The 21,562-nt window shown below is 36.1% G+C and overlaps 1 protein-coding gene across 14 annotated transcripts in view; it reads right to left on the bottom strand.

The window, feature by feature from the left end:
* The window catches only part of PPFIA2 (PTPRF interacting protein alpha 2), a 472,789-nt gene that overhangs the window by 122,650 nt on the left and 328,577 nt on the right, over window positions 1-21,562 (bottom strand). For all 14 annotated transcript variants that reach the window (XM_070409641.1, XM_070409642.1, XM_070409646.1 and 11 more), the window contains one exon: window positions 9,040-9,156. In XM_070409641.1, the coding sequence (XP_070265742.1) occupies window positions 9,040-9,156 (117 nt within the window). The remainder of the gene's footprint in view (window positions 1-9,039; window positions 9,157-21,562) is intronic.

The following is a 21,562-nucleotide window of genomic DNA, read 5'->3' as shown; positions in this document are numbered from 1 at the left end:
ACTCATGGCTGGCGAGCACAGTGGTGGTGGTGGGAGCCTCTCTTGTCTCTGCGGCAGTGCTAAGGATGTCCAACTGCTGGCTTAGGCCCACTCCCCGTGGACTGCGGGAGGGTGCAGGCCAGGCTGAGGGAACCCCCTGAGTGCACAAATTTCATGCACTGGGCCTCTAGCATATATATATTCACATATATTCACATATATTCATATTCAACAAATATTTGTTCAGTGCAACTGAATGATGTTCATTTTCTAATTAGGAGAATGGTTATTCCAATTCTGTGCACCTGAGATCCATTAAAATCTTCTTTAAAAACTGCATATTTTTTGATGGGCTCAAGGTAAGAACAATTTTAACCAAATATAAACAGCAATCAGGCAACTAAAATAAAACACTTTTAAAATGCTAACCTTCTTAATTGCTTTAAAGAACAGTTGTGTACTGCATATTTTTTACACCATTTTGAAATTTGGTACTTCTCCGTGGGAAAATTTTAAAATTCAAAATTTTTTCTGAACTGTTTATGAATCTTTTGTTTAAAAATGTGTAATATTTCATCTGTTCAAATCACCTTAAATATATTTTACAGTAAGCTGAATATGTTTTCATAATCTCCAAGTAAGAAGGCCATATAAAAACTAATTTTTATCTTAGAGAAAGAATATACACCTTTACTATTTATTATTATCACTATTATTATTCCTCATCCAAGGATATGTTCTTACTGATTTTACAGAGAGCTAAAAGAAGCGGGGAGGGGTGGAGAGAGAGAGAGAAACATCAATGTATGAGAGAAACATGTATCAGAGAAAGGTGGGGCCAAAGAGTAGAACTTAGTAATTCTTCTTATTTGATGCCAACATTTCTGTTGAAGTTTGTTGTCTCACAAAATTGAAGAGTTCACAGGCATAGATGGTAAGTGGAAGCAAAGTTTATTGAGAGATAGAATGACTCTCTGTAGCAGGCAGGGAGCAGGCCCAAAGTGGGTTGCCTGTTAAGCTTCTTTGTCTAGGTGTAGATAAATAGTTTGCTAGCTTCTGATTGGTTATTTCAAATAATTCTGCCTTAGCAACATCCTTAGGATTGGTTATATGCCTCACTGCCTTGTGACTGGTTATCTGCAAGCTGCCTGCCTTATTAACATCCATACATTTTTTTAAAATATATTTTATTGATTTTTCACAGAGAAGAAGGGAGAGGGATAGAGAGTTAGAAACATCGATGAGAGCGAAACACCCATCAGCTGCCTCCTGCACACTCCCTACTGGTATGTGCCCACAACCAAGGTATGTGCCCTTGACCAGAATCAAACGTGGGACCCTTGAGTCCGCAGGCCGACTCTCTATCCACTGAGCCAAACGGGTTAGGGCCATCCATACATTTTAAAGCTCAAGTCTCCAGCCACCTTTCTTTCCCTGCCCAGCTGGGTTGCCTTAGTAACTCCCTCCTAGCTGGCTCTGGTTCTCCCTGCCCAGCGGTGTTCAGTTCTAGGTCATTTTGTCAGTGATTTTTCTCATCAAGCTACTTTCTGCCCATGTCTGCAGCACTCCACTTCCACTTCCCCATCTCTAACTGCCTAGCCCTCTTCTATCTCCTCATTACTATTAATTAAATTCAGATATTAAAGGAACAGATATACTGAAAACTTACCAGCATTTAGGGATAAACACTGAGTGCCATTCCATTTCCAAAAATAGTTCTATAAAATGTTATGGTTAGAGATGAATTATTGTTTGGTCAAAGAACTTACACTAAAATTTGCAATCATTGACATAAAGAATCTAGCACTAAAAATTATTTGTAGGATTTGAATGAATCTATAAAATGGGAAAGTTTTGTAAAGTACATTTTATTCTGTGAGGAGAAGAGAAATGTAGTACTAAATAAATGTAGAACTAAAACAAAACAAAACAAAACAAAACACCACAAACTGAAACAAGAAAAGTATTTATAGGCATAAAAATGAAAAACTAGAACTGATAGTTCATTATAAATTTTATAAGCATAAGCAATGTATCAGGTGAAAGAAATGTATATATAGAATTAAGGGCCAAATCAAGTAGGGATTGTATAGGCCAATAATAAAGTCTAATTGTGAATATGTGAAAAGTCCTAGACCAGGAATTGACCTAGGGAAGGACTTTGGAACACTCCTGTCAATATGATGCTCTAACAAGTATTTCCTTTCATTCTAAGAGATTGTTATGTCCCTTATTTTACTTCAAATCCTTAAGTTTGAATTTACCTCCAAATCCCTAAGTAAAGACTATATCGTTCATTAGAATAATGACAAGTAACAATACTAGCTAACATTTATTGAGTACTTGCTTATCCAAGAATATATTGCTGGTAATTTTTGGCTATCACTATGCATGGGTTTTCACATTACTCCATTTTGTTAACATTTATTAAGTTCTGACCTAAACCGGCAGTTGGACATCCCCCAAAGGGTCCCAGATTGGAAAGGGTGCAGGCTGGGCTGAGGGGGACCACCCCCTGCCATGCATGAATTTTGTGCACCGGGCCTCTAGTCAATGTATAATTTCCTTTGTTCCCATGAACTTCTTATCTTGAAGAAAGGAGCACACAGGGCTAAAGCAAGACTCCATAAGGTGTGGGCCTAGAGCAGTGATGGCGAACCTATGACACGCGTGTCAGAGGTGACACGTGAATTCATTTTTTGGTTGATTTTTCTTTGTTAAATGGCATTTAAATATATAAAATAAATATCAAAATGTAAGTCTTTGTTTTACTATGGTTGCAGATATCAAAAAATTTCTATATGTGACATGGCACCAGAGTTAAGTTAGGGTTTTTCAAAATGCTGACACTCTGAGCTCAAAAGGTTCGCCATCACTGGCCTAGAGCATGGGCCTCGTGCCCAGGTGTAAGAGCTATATTCATAGTGGTCAAAAATCTTGAATGCCACTGACTTGGAGAATTGGTTCAAAGTAAAATTAATGAGAGAAGTTGTGGGAAATATTAATGAATTTTCTTAAAAAGCATACTCTTGTATGTAATAAAATAAACAACTTTATGAAACAAGTAAATATGTATAATTATGAAATAATAAATGACTGGAAATAATCAGATTGGGTTAGAGAGACATTTTTTTAAAATCATCAAAAACCTAGAGAAATCAACCTGGCATGAGGGAATGTGAGAGCACACTATTGTCTGGAAGTGAGAAGACAAGGGTCCTATAAAATTAATATCTAGAAAATTAATAAAATAAAAATCTCTACCTACTTTGGAAACCTGATATGTGAAAAAAATGACAAATCCACATAAAATTGTAATGCCACTGATTGCTCAAAAAGTATTTAATCAGGATGCTTCCATGTTTAAAATACCATGTGTTTCCATTGCTTTGAGAATAAAATCAGGCTCCTTGCTCGACCCATGTCGCTCAATGGTTGAGCATCAACCTATGAACCAGTGTGGGGTGTGCAGGAGGCAGACAATGAATGATTCTCTCTCATCATTGATGTTTCTCTCTCTCTCCCTCTCCCTTCTTCTCTGAAATCAATAAAAATATAATTTTAAAAATTGGGATCCTTACCACAGCCTACAAGAACTTAAAGGATCTGGCCCTTCTCACTGCTGTCCTGTCCCCTGCTGCTCTCTCCCCTGACCACTCGGCTTCAGTTACCTTGTCACCTTTCCTTCCAGAGAATGTGCCAAAGAAGCTCTTTCCTATCCTTGGTGTACCTTGTCCACTGTGCTTCCCTTGCCTCAGAAACTCTAAGCTTAAAGTCCCAGATGAAACCCCAAACGTGGTTCTAAAGAAAGTTCTTCCTTGCCATGACTATTTAACATCCTCTCCCACTCACCTTGGTTCACATTCACTGCTTTTTAAAAAACATTTTTTCTTTTTACCTTTTGACCCCCTTTAACCATTTACATGTATTCAATTGTTGCCAGTGTCCTCATCTGTCTTGTTCATTACTCTGGCCTACCTAGAACAGGACCTACTTCCTAGCACCTTTAATAAGATCGTCACAAAATACTTATTAAAAAATGAGTGCACATGAAAGCCCATATTATGAAATACTAGAACTACACTACTTAATGCTTGCAATCAATGTGCCAAGATTTTTTGTCATTCATTGTTAGTGTTTCTATTCCTTGCAGCAAAGCTGTCAGTTAGGCGTGTGTATTTCCCTGCAACTGATGCTCAGGGAGGAAGCCTACGGTCACATGCACACTGCTAGTAATTGGCAGAAATGGAATTTGCATCCAGGTCCAAACAAATCAGTGTTCCACACTGTCTCTCTGACACCCACAATCAGAAATAATTGATCCCTTCTTTAAGCTGTAGTGTCATTTTGACTCCATCTACCATCTTCTGTAATATCTTTTTTTTTTGGGGGGGGGGCATATTTATGTCTCATTCCAGTTTCCTAGTGAATTTATTACAAGGACTATGTCTCCTGAGTCGCCATCACTGACTAACATTCTGCTTATCCATGTCACTTAGTAAACATTTACAGCAGGAAAAAATAGTTGGAAGTGCAGACTATACGATCATGGAGGGTTATCTCTATGAGAGTAGCATGTTTCTTGAAAAAAAAAAAACCCACCAAAAACTGACAAATTAACCGACCTCTAGAAAGCAACAGAAAGAAAGCTCTTGAGCTCAGTCTGAACTCCTAATGAGGTAAAATTTTGTGTTCTGAAAATTTTGATTACCCTAGGAATATTTATGCTCTTCTAGAACAACTGATTAAAAACATTTGAGCTTGTTTCAGTTCAGCTTGTATTTTCTTTTCATTTTTTGTTTTGAAAATGTTAATGATCACACAACTTTTCTACGAGTAATAGGCCTGTTTCAGAGTGTGCTCTTATAAGACTATTTTTATCAACTACTTTGTCAGCAGGGTTCTCAAGCCATACACATAAAATATCTCCTGTGGCTAATAACCCACACAGACTAGTAACTTAATTACTAGTAACTTAATTAAATTGTAACTTAGTTACAATTTAAGTAACTTTACTGCCCTAAACAAAGGGTAATCCATGTGACTAGGATTTACAAGTCACTTTCTGACTGTTCCATAGTACCTTACCATAGTTTGTCATTTTCCCCTCAATAACCATTTTGTAATTTACACACTAATGCAACAATCATCCTACAGTGATAAATTTCATTGCATAGACACTCCCCCAAAATAATATGCTCTTTTTTTTTTGTTGTTTGAATATACCTCTAGAGCAGTTCTCAGTTAAAAACTGTTAGGATTTAAATGACAATGCTATGGTATTTGTTATTCAATGATATCGATATAGTTTAAATAATCATGTTATAGGGAATAATTTTGAAAATAAAAGATGCTTTACAATGTTATATGCGTGCAATTGAGGAGTATTTACTTAAGGATGATAAAGTAATAATTAGGATATTATTTCATATTTTATTAAGAAATGTCAGCAGTTAGGAAATGAATAAGTTCTGAGGATCTAATATACAACATGGCTCTTATAGTTAACAATAATGTATTTTATGCTTGAAAATTGCTAAAAGAATAGATCTTAAATATCCTCATCCCCCTCCCTACACAAAAGATAACTATGTGAGGTAGTGAATGTGTTAACTAACCTTATTGTGATCATTTTACAGTTCATCCATTTACCAAATCATTACATTGTACATCTTAAGTGTACACAATGTTATACATCAATTATATCACAATAAAGTTGAGAAAAGGTCAGGCAAGGAATTGTGATATAAATAAATCTTTTGGAGAGCTTTCTTGAATCATCTCAGGTGTCATATAAACTAAAACACAGTTTACTTTTAAATTTAAAAAGTATGTACACATGACATATTTTAGCTTCACTTGTAGGATAGGGGTATAATATATTAAATAATATTAGTTTATCATTATTCCAAATCATTTAAAAATCATCCATCTGCCCAGCCGTCATGGCTCAGTTGTTGAGCGTCAACCAATGAACCAGGAAGTCATGATTTGATTCCCGGTCAAGGCACATGCCCGGGTTGTGGGCTTGTACAGGAGATAGCCAGTCAATGATTCTCTCTCATCATTGAAGTTTTTATATCTTTCTCCTTCTCCTTTCCTCTCTGAAATCAATAAAAATATTAAAAACTAAAATAATTTTTAACAAGATTGAGTGACTTTATTTCTGGGTTCTCTACAGCCCAAGTGTCCATCAGTAGGAGAAGGGATAAAACAGCTATGGTATATGTAAACAATGAAATACTACTTGGCCATAAAAAGGAAGAAAATGTTACCCTTTGCAACAGCATGGATGGACTTGTAAAACATTATACTAAGTGAAATAAGCCAGTCAAAGAAAGACAAGTACCATATGGTTTCACTCATATGTGGAATTTAATGAACAAACTGGTCTGCCTGGCAAAATTGAGACAAACTCACAGATAGAGAGCAGGCAGACAGCTCTGGTGGGGGGATTGTTGGGGAGGGTGGAGGAATTGAGCAAAAAAGAAAAAAAAAGAGAGAGGACTCATGGAAATAGGCAACACTATGGTGATTGTGGGGGGGGAGTAGGATATGAAAGAGGGCATAGAAGTGATAAATGGTATTGGGGAAAATGAAATAAGAACTAATGGACAGGGATAACTAATGGACAGGGACTATGGTATGGTGAGTGCAGGGGGCTTGGAGGTGGATGGGAGTATAGGTGGGATAAATAGTGATGGAAACAAAAAATAAAGAGGGGAAAAAAAAGAGTGGGTGAGATAGCCATGTCATAGAATTTCTCTATACTGGTTGAAACGCCTTCACAAAAAACTGGAAGGCAAAGAAAGTTAAAGACAAGTATTCAGAATCTTACATACATACTCCTCTACCTATGGAGTCCACAAACAAAACATCAGTTACACATAGGTCCTCGTCCTATTTCTGTAATGAATTTCTAAAACTTAATCTGACATGAATTCTTACATTCCATAATGCTTGGATATTTAGGATTTATATCTTAAACAATATTTGAAAAAACAATACTTGTATGAGTAACCCTCCTCTTCAGAAGTACTAGAAGAATTCTTCAGCATCAAATAGTTTTATTTTAGTAGACAAGATGTCAAGGTTTTATGCCTTTGAAATGCATCTTTCTTTTATTCTAATCTGGATGATTATAAATATAACATTTTTACAGAAGACAATATTTTATAGGCTTCTAAAAAAAAAGACTAGATGACTATATAAAGTCCATTTTCATATCTAAATGAGTGGGATTCTATTATTCTCTGAGGAAAGGGATAGCACTGTATTACTGATGACATGATTAAAATAAAACAGCAATAAAATAAAATTAAATAAATAAAATACATACAAAATAAATATAGTATTCATAAAATAAAATTAAACAGTAATAGAAAATTATAATGTTAGTTCCCTAAATTTAGTTTCATGTGCAAATGCCTTATTCTAAAGATCTTGGTGGTTTATTTACTGAATTAGTGTCAATTCATTTATCTGATGGAAAGAGAGGTAATAGGTATTCAGATTTGAGATACATCTTATAAAATCTAGCTGTCAGATTATAGTTTATTTTAATATTTATTTTAAGATCTATAAAATACATGGATAAAGCTTAAAATAATGAAACCTTAAATAAAGGGCTGTTTGCTTCTAGCCACAAGACTTGATGGTGGTCTCAGAAATCAGTCTGGTTTATTGGGCTTCCTTTGCTTTTTTACCTGAATTTGGAAACATAAGAAGTCCTTCCATTTATTTCAACTGGGTGAGTGAGGAAGTGCTCAATTTATCTTCTTGTAAAAAGTCTAGTGCTATTTGTTTTGTGGCTTTGTAATCTCTATGTTTTAAAACCTCTTGACATTTGCAATGGCACCAATTTATCTACCTGATTCATGTGATCTTGATGATTAAAGAGTTCCACCCAAAGATAAAACTTATTGAAGACAAATATCAGGAGACTGCCTGAGCCCCAAGCACAGGATGTGCACATTCACCTGATTCCAGACCTACCAGCAACGAACCTTCTTCCTCTTGCGCTGGATACAAGTGGTTCAGCACAGAAAAGGGCCAAACAGACTGCTTGTTTCCGTGGCCTGAGCTTAAGCCCCACCCAAATGGAGAATCACTCCCTTCCAAAAAAGCAGTAAAAATCTTATGACTTTAGATGTTCTTTTATGCAATTTATCATTAATAGGAGTACTGCCAAGGCCTTCCCAAACAAACAGAAAATACTAAGTAAAATAAGAAATTACCAAAAAGTTTTTGTAGTGATAAATCATGGATTTTTGACAACTGTACAAATATCAGTTATAAATCAAAATTATTGTTCTTGTATTTTAAAAAGTCCTGGGTATATAATTATAGACGACTGAATTATTTTTAAGAGAATCAAGTTAATAGTAAGTAATGAGACATTCATATATGTATAAGCATAAACACACATATTTTTTAAAAATTCTCATTCAAGGATATGTTTATTGACTTTTAGAGAGAGGAAGGAGAGAGAGGAAGAAACATTGATGTGAGAGAGAAACACCAATCCATTGATCAGTTGCCTCCTGTACACACCCCGATAAGGGACTGAAGCCAAAACCTGGGTATGTGCCTTGACCAGGAATTGAACCAACTACCTTTTGGTATCCTGGATGATGCTGCAACCAAGTGAGCTGCACTGGCCAGGGCATAAACACACACATTTTTAAAAATATATTTTATTGAATTTTTACAGAGAAGAGGGGAGAGGGATAGTTAGAAACATCGACCAGCTGCCTACTGCACACTCCCTACTGGGGATGTGCCCGCAACCAAGGTACATGCCCTTGAATGGAATCGAACCTGGGACCCTTGAGTCCGCAGGCCGACTCTCTATCCACTGAGCCAAACCGGTTAGGGCAACACACACATATTTTTAAGAGAATTAAATTGAGAGCAATAAATGAAAAGGAATCATCATGAACTTTTGACAAACAAATCAAAATATAATAATTATTACATGAATTTTACATTTTATATTCCTGTCAAATGATGTATAGCAAGTAAGCATTTCCATGTAAGAGCATGTTATATGGGTCATACCTTTTCATGAACTTTCTGGCCAGGTTCCATCCCTTCAAGATGTTCTGACTCTGTGGATCCCTCACTTGATGCCATTTTCCTTTGTATATGAACATTTTGTTCACGCAAGGCAACGATCTGTAATATAAAAAGACAGGCTTTTAAAATCTAAAGTAGAACATAAAGTATAAAAAAATTGAGTTTACTTGAATGTGGTTAAGAACTAATGAGCACAATCAGAAAATAATCATTGTTTTACTCATTATTATTTCAAACATATTTTAAAAAATTGACTAGCATTTTGAATAACATTTATAATATTTATAGGAATGCAAAAATTTTCTTTAAAAATTTTCTACTTGGAAAATGTATCTATCAGGTTGGAAATGTACCTAAATAAAAAGTATGATCCATGTATTGTTCAATCAGAAATTACCTTTAAAATTAATTTATGAAATGTGATAAAATTTGCATTGGTCTGTATTTTTAAAGCATAAAAGAAACACAAATGAAAAGATTGAAAGCTGAAGACTAATTATTAGCACAATCATTTACCCTAAGAAATAATGTACCTGCAATTTAAAAACTAACAAACACATAAGCTGGACTTAAATAGTTGTAGCATTATCATAAGTACTTAGAATTAAATTGGTCTCACTGTCTTATTTTAATGACCATTGTCTTAGCTCAGCTAGTCCAAATATAGTAGTTAATTAAAGAAAATCACCAACCAATAATCATCAAATAAACAAAAGACATAAATTAGTTGGGTGTTCGCACTGCTACCTGCCACTGCTTCAGTGCCCAGGTGGACCGTGATGTGTTCACAAGCTCAAGTGAACTTGCACATATGCTCCAGCACTTGAACATATGGCATGTCATTTTCTAGGGGCATGTCACCACACCATGAAGAACAACGATGTAAATGCCACTTCTTGAAGTACTGCAATCACTAAATGATTAGCCCCCTTGCTCCCATTCTTGCTCATCTACAATCTTTCTCAAAGCAGCCAGTTTCTTCTTTTAACTGTACATTAATATTGTGTCATTTCTCAGCTTTCTAAAGAACCTCAATGTCTTCCCAACTTATTGAGTCTGCATTGAAATTTCTTAACAAGGTCTCTAACTTCCTACATGATCCCTTTGGCCACAATTGACTCTTCCTTACTCAGAACTGAGAAACACGATCTTCCTGCCTGAACATCCTTCCCCAGCTCAGACCAGCCCGCACAATCCCAGCCTTCACCACTCAGCTGACACACCATCCGTCAGAGAAAGCATGCCTTGCTGTCAAACACTTATTACAATATCCCTGTTTATTTTTGTGGGTGTTTCACTCATTAAAATATAATATTTTATTCCCTATTTACTCACTTTGCTTGTTTATTTAGCTAGCAGAAGAACTAATAATATCTCATGGGAAAATAATTTTCAAAGGAATGTCTTATTGGAAACATTTTCATATGAAGCAGCATCATATTATTATGTGCATAGTATTCAGTAAAAATGTGTTCAGTTACATAATGAATGAATATGGAAAAACAATGAGTGTGTAAAACTAACTCATCTGGAAATAACAAAAGATAAAGATTTAAAGTGTTTGAGACATCCTTTCATGTTAGTGTAAATGGAGTAAATCAAAGGAAAACCAAAATGAAATAGCCCTACATGTATCATTCTTATATAGGCAAGTTGTGCATACATTTTCAATCCACTGAAGGCCCATGGAAATGTAGTCAGGAAACATTTCCACAATCAATTTAGCTGATCAACCATGACTTGTCAAGTGTTTGTTGACATTTGTTTCTAAATGCCCACCATCCCTTCATATTCCTTTTGGTAACAACATCTCACATTTTCATTGGAGAGTTTCCGAATTTCCCTTTCAACTCTAATCCTAGAGGGACTGTCAATCAAGGGGTCAGAGCTGATGGCAAATAGCTGGGCACATGGTCCAAGTCAGGGCAATTAGCATGTTCTTTGAGATGCTTCTGGCAGAGCTATGGGGGGAAATTCTCCCTGCTATGGAAGATAAGCTGGTAGGAGATGATCAGGGTGCTGTTTTCCATGATTGTAGTTCTGCCTTGTGAAGAAAGCCAGGGGCTGAGATGGAGTCCTGATGAATGTTGCTGTTCCTGATTCTAGCTTTTTTTTTTTAACTTCTTTTGCCATTCTTTTTAAAAACATCTGTGGTTTCTCCTGACTTCTTTTTAAATTTTATTTTTCAATTACAGTTTACATTAAATACTATTTTGTATTAGTTTCAGGCATATACACAGTACAGTGGTTAGATGATCATATACTTTATAAAGTTTTCCCCCTGATATTTCCAGTACCCACCTGGCACCATACATTGTTATCATAATAGTATTGACTATATCTATCTCTACCTCTGGCATTTCAGCAATAAAGGCCAAAAATTTCCCATTTGTGTTCAAACTAGTTTGGATAGTTTTCTGTCACCTGCAACTAAAAGTGTCCTTGCCATGTACCTTGGTTGCAGGCTCGGTCCCCTACCCCAGACCAGGTGAGTTCTGGAGGCAACCAATTGATGTGTCTCTCTCACATCCATGTTTCTCTCCCTCTCTCTCTCTCTCTCTCTCTCTCTCTCTCTCTCTCCCCCTCCACATCCACCGCCCTCCCCTCCACTCTCTCTAAAAATATCAATGGAAAAATTATCCTTGGATGAGGACTAAAATAACAATAATAATAATAATAATAATAAAAGTATCCTTGCAAATATAGCAGGGAACATGGAAGGCAACACAGCATATGGAATTGCTAAGAGGAGGTTTTGTAAAATTACTAATAATTTACCAGGCACAATGGGAGAAATTTTTTTTTATATAAGAGCTCTGTGTGTTCCTAGTACTACAGCTTCACTATTTCTGTGCAAAAAGTATCTGGAGGAAAATGGAATTAGGACAGGAGACTAAAAAAAATAAAGCAGTTCAACTAAAGCTCTGGCACCTGAGTGCTTCTATCTTTCTGGCATTCTGCTTGAAAAGCTCTGATCCCATACAGTGGACTTCTGCTGGTCTTTCAAGTCTGGGAAATTCCCCAGCTCTCATTCCTTGTTTCTACCAAACTCTCTCTGGGATTCTACCATGTCTTCTAACAGATGCTCTCCTATCACCTGGTGTTTGAACAACTGTTTTCTCTGCCAACCTGGAGAGATTCATTCACTTCACAAATTTTCATTGAGCACAGGCATTGGGGAAAAACAAATCAAGGGGAAAGAAGAAATTCTTGCCTTAACAAAACTTTAATTCTTGTTGGAGGAGAGAAACTATTAACAAAAATAAGTAGCATACATTTTTTAAAATATATTTTATTGATTTTAGTAGCATAATTTTTAAATGGTGATAATTGCAAACTGTAAAATGAAAGCAGGGGAGAGGTGCTGTGAGGTGTAGTTTCATTAGGAATTAGGTGCTTTCTGAGTGTAGACCTGAAGACACGGGACAAAGACAGCGATGTGGAGATCGGAGAGAAGAGCTCTCCAGGCAGAGGGTGGGGAAGATGTAAATTCTTATTGAAAACAGAGTTGAGATTCATGCAAATGTTTCAGTGAGTTCTTCAAATGATGTAAAATGTCCTTTTCAAAAGGAAACTAAACACCAGTGAAAATCGATGCCTTAGATTACAGTGGTTCTCAACTTTCCTAATGCCGCGACCCTTTAATACAGTTCCTCATGTTGTGGTGACCCCCAATCATAAAATTATTTTCATTGCTACTTTCAAACTGTAATTTTGTTACTGTTATGAATCGTACTGTAAATATCTGATATGCAGGATGTACTTAGGCGACCCCTGTGAAAGGGTCGTTTGGCCCCCAAAGAGGTCGCGACCCACAGGTTGAGAACCGCTACCTTAGAACTTGAGGTGTGAGGAAATATACAGAAACATGTGATTCTTTAAAAAAAAAAGTGATTTTGGAGAAAATACGATTTATATTCCCGAATTCTGAAATTTCTGGAGAGTTTAAGATGTATTAATCCATTTATTCAACAAATACTCATTAATCACTGTTCTAAGAATCAGACACCACCAGGAAAAAGGCAGATCAAGCAATGAGATTGCATTCTAGCAAAAAAGAAAAAAAAAGAAAGAAAAAGAAGAAAATGCAGTAAGATAACAAAATAGCAATGAATTGTTAAATTCTTAAAATATGCTTAAGATTGTGCTAAACACATTGTAGAAATTTGCATTTTTAAAACAACTGTTTACCTGTACTATGCTTTCTAACTAAGTTTGAGATTTCTTCAAAGCAGACTTTGAAACATGTAATAATGTGCACATAGTTTATTTATCCTTAAATAATCTTGAAAGGCCTTGATTGAGTCCTGGCCTCTTTAGGTGTAACTGACGATATGACCTTGTACACATTACTTAAACTGAAGTTCATGCTCCTCTGTTATAAAATAAGGGATAATAATACCTTTTAGTGTTTGTACTATAAAGTACTTAGTCAACTTTGGTGTACAGTAAAACTTTGTTACATAATAACAAAGACCTCCATTCACCTCTTCAACTTTATCTTCCTATCCACACAATGTGTTCTGGCTTATTGAAGGTATTGCATTCACACACATAGGAAATGCCATCTTGACTGAGTTTTTATTCACTTGGATTACCCTTTGTGGGGTGATAGGAAAAAATATATATATATATATATATACACACATACACATACATATATATATATGTTGGTCTCTGCCTCCAATATCTGGCATAACATTCCTAAAACCCTTGTAAATTCCTACGTGATAAGAGCAGTGGGAGCATCTTTTGTTCCATTGAGGTGACTCTGGGTGTGTTCCTGGATGGAGGCTGGTCACCAAAAGACCTAAGCTATGATTGGAAGCTTGGCATTTTCAGTCCCATCTCCCATTCTCCAGAGAGGGGAGAGAAGTGGAAATGGAGTTGTTTGATCATGCCTATGTAATGCCGCCTCCATAAAAATCCCCAAAGGACAGGTGTCAGGGAACTTTTCGTTTGGTGATTAATCCATGTACTGGAAGGGTGATGCACACCAATTTCACAGGGACAGAAGCTCTTGCACTCTGGATGCTTCCGGATATTGCCATATGTATTTCTTCATCTGGTTGTTCATCTGTATCCTTTAACATATCCTTTAATAACATGTAAACATAAGTTGAAGCTGTTTTCTTGAGTCCTGTGAGCTGCTCTAACATATTCATCAAACCTAAGGAGGTTGAAAGAACCTCTGATTTAAAGCCAATTAGTCAGAGGCACAGGTGATAATTTGCACTTGCCATTGGCATCTAAAATGTGATGGGAGTAATCTTATGGGACTGAGCCCTGTGAGATCTGACACTGACTGCAAGTGGATAGTGTGAGAATTGAGTTCAATTGTAGGACACCCAGTAGCTGTCTCAGTGAATTGCTTGGTGGAGGACAAACTCCCACATACCTGGTATCAGAAGTGTTGTGGATGTGGGAGTAGTGCGAGATAAAGGAGAAACATAGGAGGTAGACTGGGGGTTTTCTCTACATACCCTTCCTCCTTTTAACTGCCTCTTAGTCATCTTTTAACTCTTAGCTTATATGTCACTCACTTTGGGATGGGTTCTGAGACCATCCTACCTTCCAGGAATTTAAGTTATGTAATCCCTTAGTATTCTCCAATGACTCATGTCATCCAAACATCACTCTTTATCACAATTGGCTGTTAGTTTTCTGACTGCCCATTTTGGCACTGAGTGCCTTGAGACCAGAAGCTATATCTGATTATTCACTCCCAGTTCTTAGGATAAAAATGGCTGACAAATGGGAGGCACTCTAGAAATGTTATGAAGTGGTGAATGACAGCAAACCGTGCGAGTGAAAAAGAGCTGTAGGAAGTTGGATAAATTGGATGGAAAAGTAATCAAGTGTTTATGCATGGAGAAGAAAATTAGTCATCCGCATAGAAGACTATATAAACTTAAAGTATTTCCCGAAGTTTATATTACACGATCCAAGGTTAAAAAGGAGTCCTCACCATAGAAGAATTGATTAGGGAAATTAAGAAAGAAAAGAACATAGCCTTGTAGGATCATGGCCAAGCAGCTTAATGAAAGTCAGAAAGAGATAGGATGTAAATATAAAGCAGTAGGCAATTTCATCATGTCTTAAAATCCTTACAAGTATATTGTAGTCTAGTTAATGTGTTTCAGGTACATTGAACTGCATGCTGTGTTTATACACATTAGATTTAGACTCGATTGACAACCGATGGAAAAATGGAATTCCAAGGGTGTCTAGGGATTTATGTCTGTTACCATAATTCTTAAAGTAGGAAAAGAAATTTAAATTAATTTAGTTTTTACTTCCCCTCCCTTCTTCATTTTTGAAAATATTAATGTTCAGGACATTTTATGAAGTTAAGGAAAAAAGAAAAATAAGAGAGAGGAGTTTTGAAAATAAATTTGTTATTAAGAACTTATAGCAATAATAATAGCTGCTATTTCTTGAACATCTACGATATGCCACATACATGCAAAGCAGTTTGCATATAATATCTCATTTAATCCTCCCAATAACCTTATAAATTGGATATTGTTTTTAATTTTACAAGGGAAAAAATTAGCATAGAGGAAATAAGTAATATACTTGAGGTCATAAGAAAAAGAAACGATGTAGGCAGATCTCCAAAACAGGCCTGATACCTTCAAAATTTATAAGCATTACTCTATAATGCTATTTAAAAAAATAATAAAACAATTCACAGGATACACAATCCAAATATTTATCTAGTCCTGCTACTGTTCTGTGGGCTGATAGCAGGGGAATTTACTTGCCCTGATTTGGCAAAATAATTTGGATTCAGTTGGAAGATGTCTCCCATGATACCTAGGAATTAAAATCATGCTGTTTACATTACTTATCATTTTAAATTATAAATCTATGTGTCACAGGCATTTCAATTTACCTTGAAAATTTCCCAACTACTTTTAAAAATAAATCATATCTAGGCCTCATGTTAATTCTCCAGGGATCTGCATTCTGAGGTCTTCAGGTTCATATTTGCCTTTCCCTACTTAACAATGACTTTGAGACAGTGCCCGAATTTAATTAACAAAGATTATTTTCATCTATTTTCACCCCAAGCTCAATTAACAATTCCAAGAGTGAGACTCACAGAAGTCTCACCACACCAACACATAATTTGCTTCTGCACACATACTTATTTTAATTAAGCTGAATTCATGCTTAGATTACACTGAGGTTGCAATATAAAAACAAAAACAAAAAAAGCAACTAGAAGAACAGAAGGGATTTACAATTTCCACTTAAGTAACTCTCCAGCCACAATAGTTTGGATTTGTATACTTATCCATTAATTGGGAATCTGTAAAAATTGAGAAATAAGGTGCACTTTGGAAAGCAGGGAAACTCTTTGCTTTATGCCATCAAGGCTTAGGAATGCTTTCCTAGGAATGCTCTACTTTGGGATGGTGGGGAAACCTCTAAAAGTCTTTTCCGGCTCTGATCATGGAGTGGTGGTGAGGACCACTTCTGGTTTGACTCTGCTGGCTATGAATCCATTTTTGTTCAAATAAACTCTTAAATTTTTTAATATGCTTCTGTTTATCTTGTAACATGTCTCACAGTGGAAAAAATGGGACTTATTAAAGGTATGGGTTATTATAAATGGCATCTTGGCATAGAATAGAGGCTTCCTTCATGATGTTCCCCACTATCACTCCCCCAGGCCCCTAACCCTCTAATTTGACTTGGTCTTCACCTAAGGGCAGAACAACTGACTGTAGTATTTATCTCACCCCCTCAAAATAAAAAAAAAAAAAAGCAAGAATAAGGAGTCCAAGTTATTCTGAGAATCACAGCAAACTTAATAGACCAATGGGTCCAGAAATAATCAGTTCAGAGTAGCTCTATGAATGAGTCCCTTTCTTCAAAGTTTCAATAAATGTTTATTTTTTATGAAATATCTTAAGACAAGAATATGTTTCTACTTTCATTGCTTTATATATAGGAAGTATTAAAATGCTTTGAGAAAATGCTGATTATGAAATTAATAAAGGTAAATCTTTGTAATACTAATCATGTCTCTGTCATCTGCTTATTCAAGTGAGATTTATCCACTGTCAGGAATTTTTGGGTGTTTTAGAATGAAAGTTCTGCTCTCAAAATTTAAACATGTTACATTTCTACCAATAAATATCGTACTGTTTTAAAAGTCACATTTGATTTCACCTCTCTTATCTGAGTATTAGCCATACCCTACCCTGCTTAGCCTCTGAGATCAGACAAGAGATTTGGTGCATTCGGGGGGTTGAGGTGATGGGGAAATCAAGAGTTGTTGCTCAATTTATATAAAGTTTCAGTTATATGAGATGAATGAGTTCGAGGGATCTAGTATACAACATACTGGTAGTGTCTAAGGTTAACAAAAATTAATAAGAACAAATCAACAAAAGAACACAACATTTTTGGAGGTGAAGGATAAGTTTAGTACTTTGATTGTGGTGATGTTATAATGAGTGTATGCACATGTCCAAACTAAAAAAAAAGTGCATATTACATATGTGCAAAGTTGTTTATCAATTATATCTCAATATCACTTATAAAAAGAGATGGCCAAGCATATATTATAATAAATAAAATTAATCTCTTTGAAGATGGACTATATCCCCCTGTTAGTACCATGAGATTTAACCTCCTCAGCCAGGCATGGCTAACACTATAAGTACATACTTTAGTTTTTGTGTGTGTGTTTTTTTTCCCAGTCAGAGCTGAAGTGACAAAATTATAGGCTGTGTCTTAGAACAATTCTCTTTAGCTTTGCATGCTAAAGGAAAGAGTCTTAAGAGGGGGGAAAGGATTTCAAAGTACTTGAATTGTACTTTAGAAAATACAGGAGGCGGAAACAATATCCATTAGTCATTCTTGCATACACAACAGCAAGCCAAGGCAATAAAAAGAATTTACCCATTTAGTGCATTCCTTAGAAATAACAAAAGAAGCACAGTAAACCCATTATTCTGAACAATTCCTTTAAAAGTAATCCATTTGCTTGGGCTTTAATGGAATTAATCATATGTTGAATTCTTTTGGGTGCATGTCAATTTTATTTTTATGTGATTTTTAAATGTGAACATATGAAAAAAATGTCAGCTTGTAAAGGGAACAGAACTTATGTGGTCTTTGTACTTTATTTTTATGGGTAAAGAAAATGAAGCTTACACAAAATGAATGAATGATAAAACAAATTTCTACATCATCAGTCCCAATGTAGGGCACACATTCTACCTTTTACAGTCCAGTTCAATCATCTTTAAAATGAGTTGGACAGTAACATGGCTAAAAAGATCAGCATCAACTTCAATAACAGAAACATTTACTCTCTGCTAAGCGCAGTTTTAAATATTTGGCATGTAAAAACTCATTTATATATCACAACAACCTCACAAGATAAGTTCTATTATTAGAATGGAGCTAATTGAGGCAGAGAGGGTGTCAGGAAATTGCCTATAGTTACAGAGCTAGCAAATGGCAGAACCACTCGAGAGAAATAAAATCCCTGCTGGAGATCACAGCTCTGGTCCGCTGTGTGATAGCTCCTTTCCCTTCTTGCCCTCAGCCTTCTTTTCTCAGCCAGGGCAGAATATATTCACAGCACTCAATAAGTATTCTGTATAGAATGAAGGTTTTATACTTGGAACTTTCACCCACTTGTCCACACTAACTCCTAACTACTCCTTACTGTTCATAGAAAATGATGTATTCTTTTGCTCCTTCTTATTTCTATTATGATCCTTATGTCACTGCTTTGTAATCTCCTGTTTATGGGTTATATGCTCTCTGTTTATGTCTTATTTAGATCAAGGTTCTTATTAGCAGTTCAAAGTCGCTTTCATCAAAATCACCCATGGTACTTGTTAAAAGTATGAAATCCATTTAATGAATCTAAATTTTAATATGCTTCCAGGGGCCCCTTATACACCGTTTAGTTTGAGGATTAACACATGAATTCTTCAAGCGCAGTTTTTCTCATGTCCCTTTACTGAAGGCAGAGGCAGCAGCCCCGTGAAAGGCTGCTGACGGCCTGTGACAGATTGGGCCTCTAGGACATGACCTGTGTGATCATTGAGTGCAGGGGTGGTCTGCTCCTATTTTTGTCAGGCCTGCAAGCTAAAAATGGTTGTGCATTTCTGAATGGTTAAAAATAATCAAAAGAAGGAGAATACTCTGTGACACATAAAAATTATAAGAAGTTTCATTTCCAGTGTCCACAAATTAATTTTTATTGGAACATGGCCAGGCTCACTTTTTACATAATTGTCTATGATTGCTTTCACTCTACAATGGCAGAGTAGTCTTGATAGAGACCATATGGCCATTGAGCCTGAAATATTTATTAGCCCTTCAGAGAAAAGTTTTCAGATCCCTCGTGTAGTAGGTCATGTGCATCCTTAAAAAAAAAACTGTTCAAATGAACCCAGTGAAAGTCAGAACTATAACACTTACTCCTGATTTTTAGATTGATGCTCTCTATTCACTTGAACACATTATTTCTAATTTCATTTAAATCAGTAAAAACATTGGATAACTTATCTATGGAACTGTAATACTTAACTGAGTGAATGTATTTTTCATATATGATTTGGTATACTTGTGTCTAAAAAAGGAATATTTTGGATGACATGATGAAATTAGTTAATCATATTATAAAAATAAGAACTAAGAGAACACAAAATATTTATATCTATATATCTATATCATCTATATCTATATCTATATCTATATCTATATCTATATCTATCTATATCTATATCTATATCGAATCTATCTATATAAAAGCTTAAGCAACCATTATGACTGAACAACTGGAACAATTGGTTGGCCAGTCTCTATGACGCACACTGACCACCAGAGGGCAGATGCTCAATGCAGGAGCTGCCCCCTGATAGTGTGCTCCCACAGCCAACCTCACATGGCCCCTCCCAACCCTGGCTGGCCAACCTTCTGCGGCCCCTCACCCCCAGCCAGCCAGCACCCTCCCACGGCCCCTCTCACTGGCCAGCCAACCTCCCGTGGGAGGGGCCAGCCCGGCCCCAATGGGCCCCGATCGGGGGCAGGGCTGACTGGCCAATCTCCTGTGGGCCCTCCCCCTGGTGGGGCTGGCTCCGATCAGCCCTGATTGCTGGCCAGGCTGAGGGACCCCACCCATGCACAAATTCATGCACCGGGCCTCTAGTTTTAAAAATAAGTGTGGGTAACATTTTCAATACTCTACCCATAGTTTTGTAAATTTTTTCACAGACTATCACTATTTAAAATTATTTTTAAATTTATGCTTCTAATATAAGTTTTCTTTGAGAGCTGGGGTTCTTTCTTTTTCTTTTTTAATCTTTACTGTTGAAAGTATTACGTATGTCCCCCATTTTCCCCATTGACCTTTTCTAGCCTGCTCTGGTCCCCTGCCTCAGGCCCTCACCATCCTATTGTCTTTGTCCATGGGTTATACATATATGCATACAAGGTCTTTGGTTGTTTCTGACTTGGTTACCTATATGTACTCAAGGCTCCAAACAGTGCTTAGTACTGTCCAGCAGATAATATAGAGCACTGATTAACAGCATGAACTATGAAGTAGAATTCTGGTTCCACTACATTTTGACAGTGTGGACTTAAGTTATTTTTCCTCTATATGCCTCAGGTTCCTTCCCCACCCCCTCTCTCTCCCTCTATCAATGCTGACATTTGTAACACCAACCTCAAAGGTTACTAATGTGAAGATAAAATTAAGTAAAAAGTATAAAACACTTAGAAGAGAGGCTCTTATGCTTTTGGTAACTTATAAGTGCTCGTGATTAATGTTGTTTTACTAAATGTTTACTGAATGATTATTGTTTCTGCTAAATATAAATATGATAATATTACCTTTATATACATTTTTATAAATTTTTTCATTGTCTTCAGTCTTTTTGTTTTTATTTTTTTTAAATAAATCTTTATTGTTCATATTATTACAGATGTTCCTCTTTTACCCCCCATAGCTCCCCTCCACCTGGTTCCCACCCCACTCCATGCCCTTACCCCCACCACTGTCCTCATCCATAGATGTAAGATTTTTGTCCAATCTCTTCCCACACCCCTCACACCTCCTTGTCCCCAAGAATTGTAAGTCCACTCCTTTTCTATGCCCCCACTTCTATTATATTCACCAGGTTATAATGTTCATCAGATTTTTTTATTGACTTAATTTTTAGATTCACTCGTTGATAGGTATATATTTGTTGTCACTTTGTTGTTCATAATTTTTATCTTTACCATTTTCTTCTTCTTCCTCTTCTTAAAGAATACCCTTTAGCATTGCATATAATCCTGGTTTGGTGGTGATGAACTCCTTTAGCTTTTTCTTGTCTGTGAAGTTTTTTATCTGACCTTCAATTCTAAATTATAGCTTTGCTTGGTAGGGTAATCTTGGTTGTAGGTTCTTGCTATTCATCACTTTGAATATTTCTTGCCACTCCCTTCTGGCCTGCATAGTTTCTGTTGAGAAATCAGCTGA

This window comes from Myotis yumanensis, unplaced genomic scaffold, assembly GCF_028538775.1.
Source record: "Myotis yumanensis isolate MYYU_CA2020_CCGP unplaced genomic scaffold, mMyoYum1.0.hap1 SCAF_3, whole genome shotgun sequence".
NCBI lineage: Eukaryota > Metazoa > Chordata > Mammalia > Chiroptera > Vespertilionidae > Myotis > Myotis yumanensis.
The sequence above is the reverse complement of the archived record's forward strand: the minus strand, read 5'-3'. Positions and strand labels throughout refer to the sequence as shown.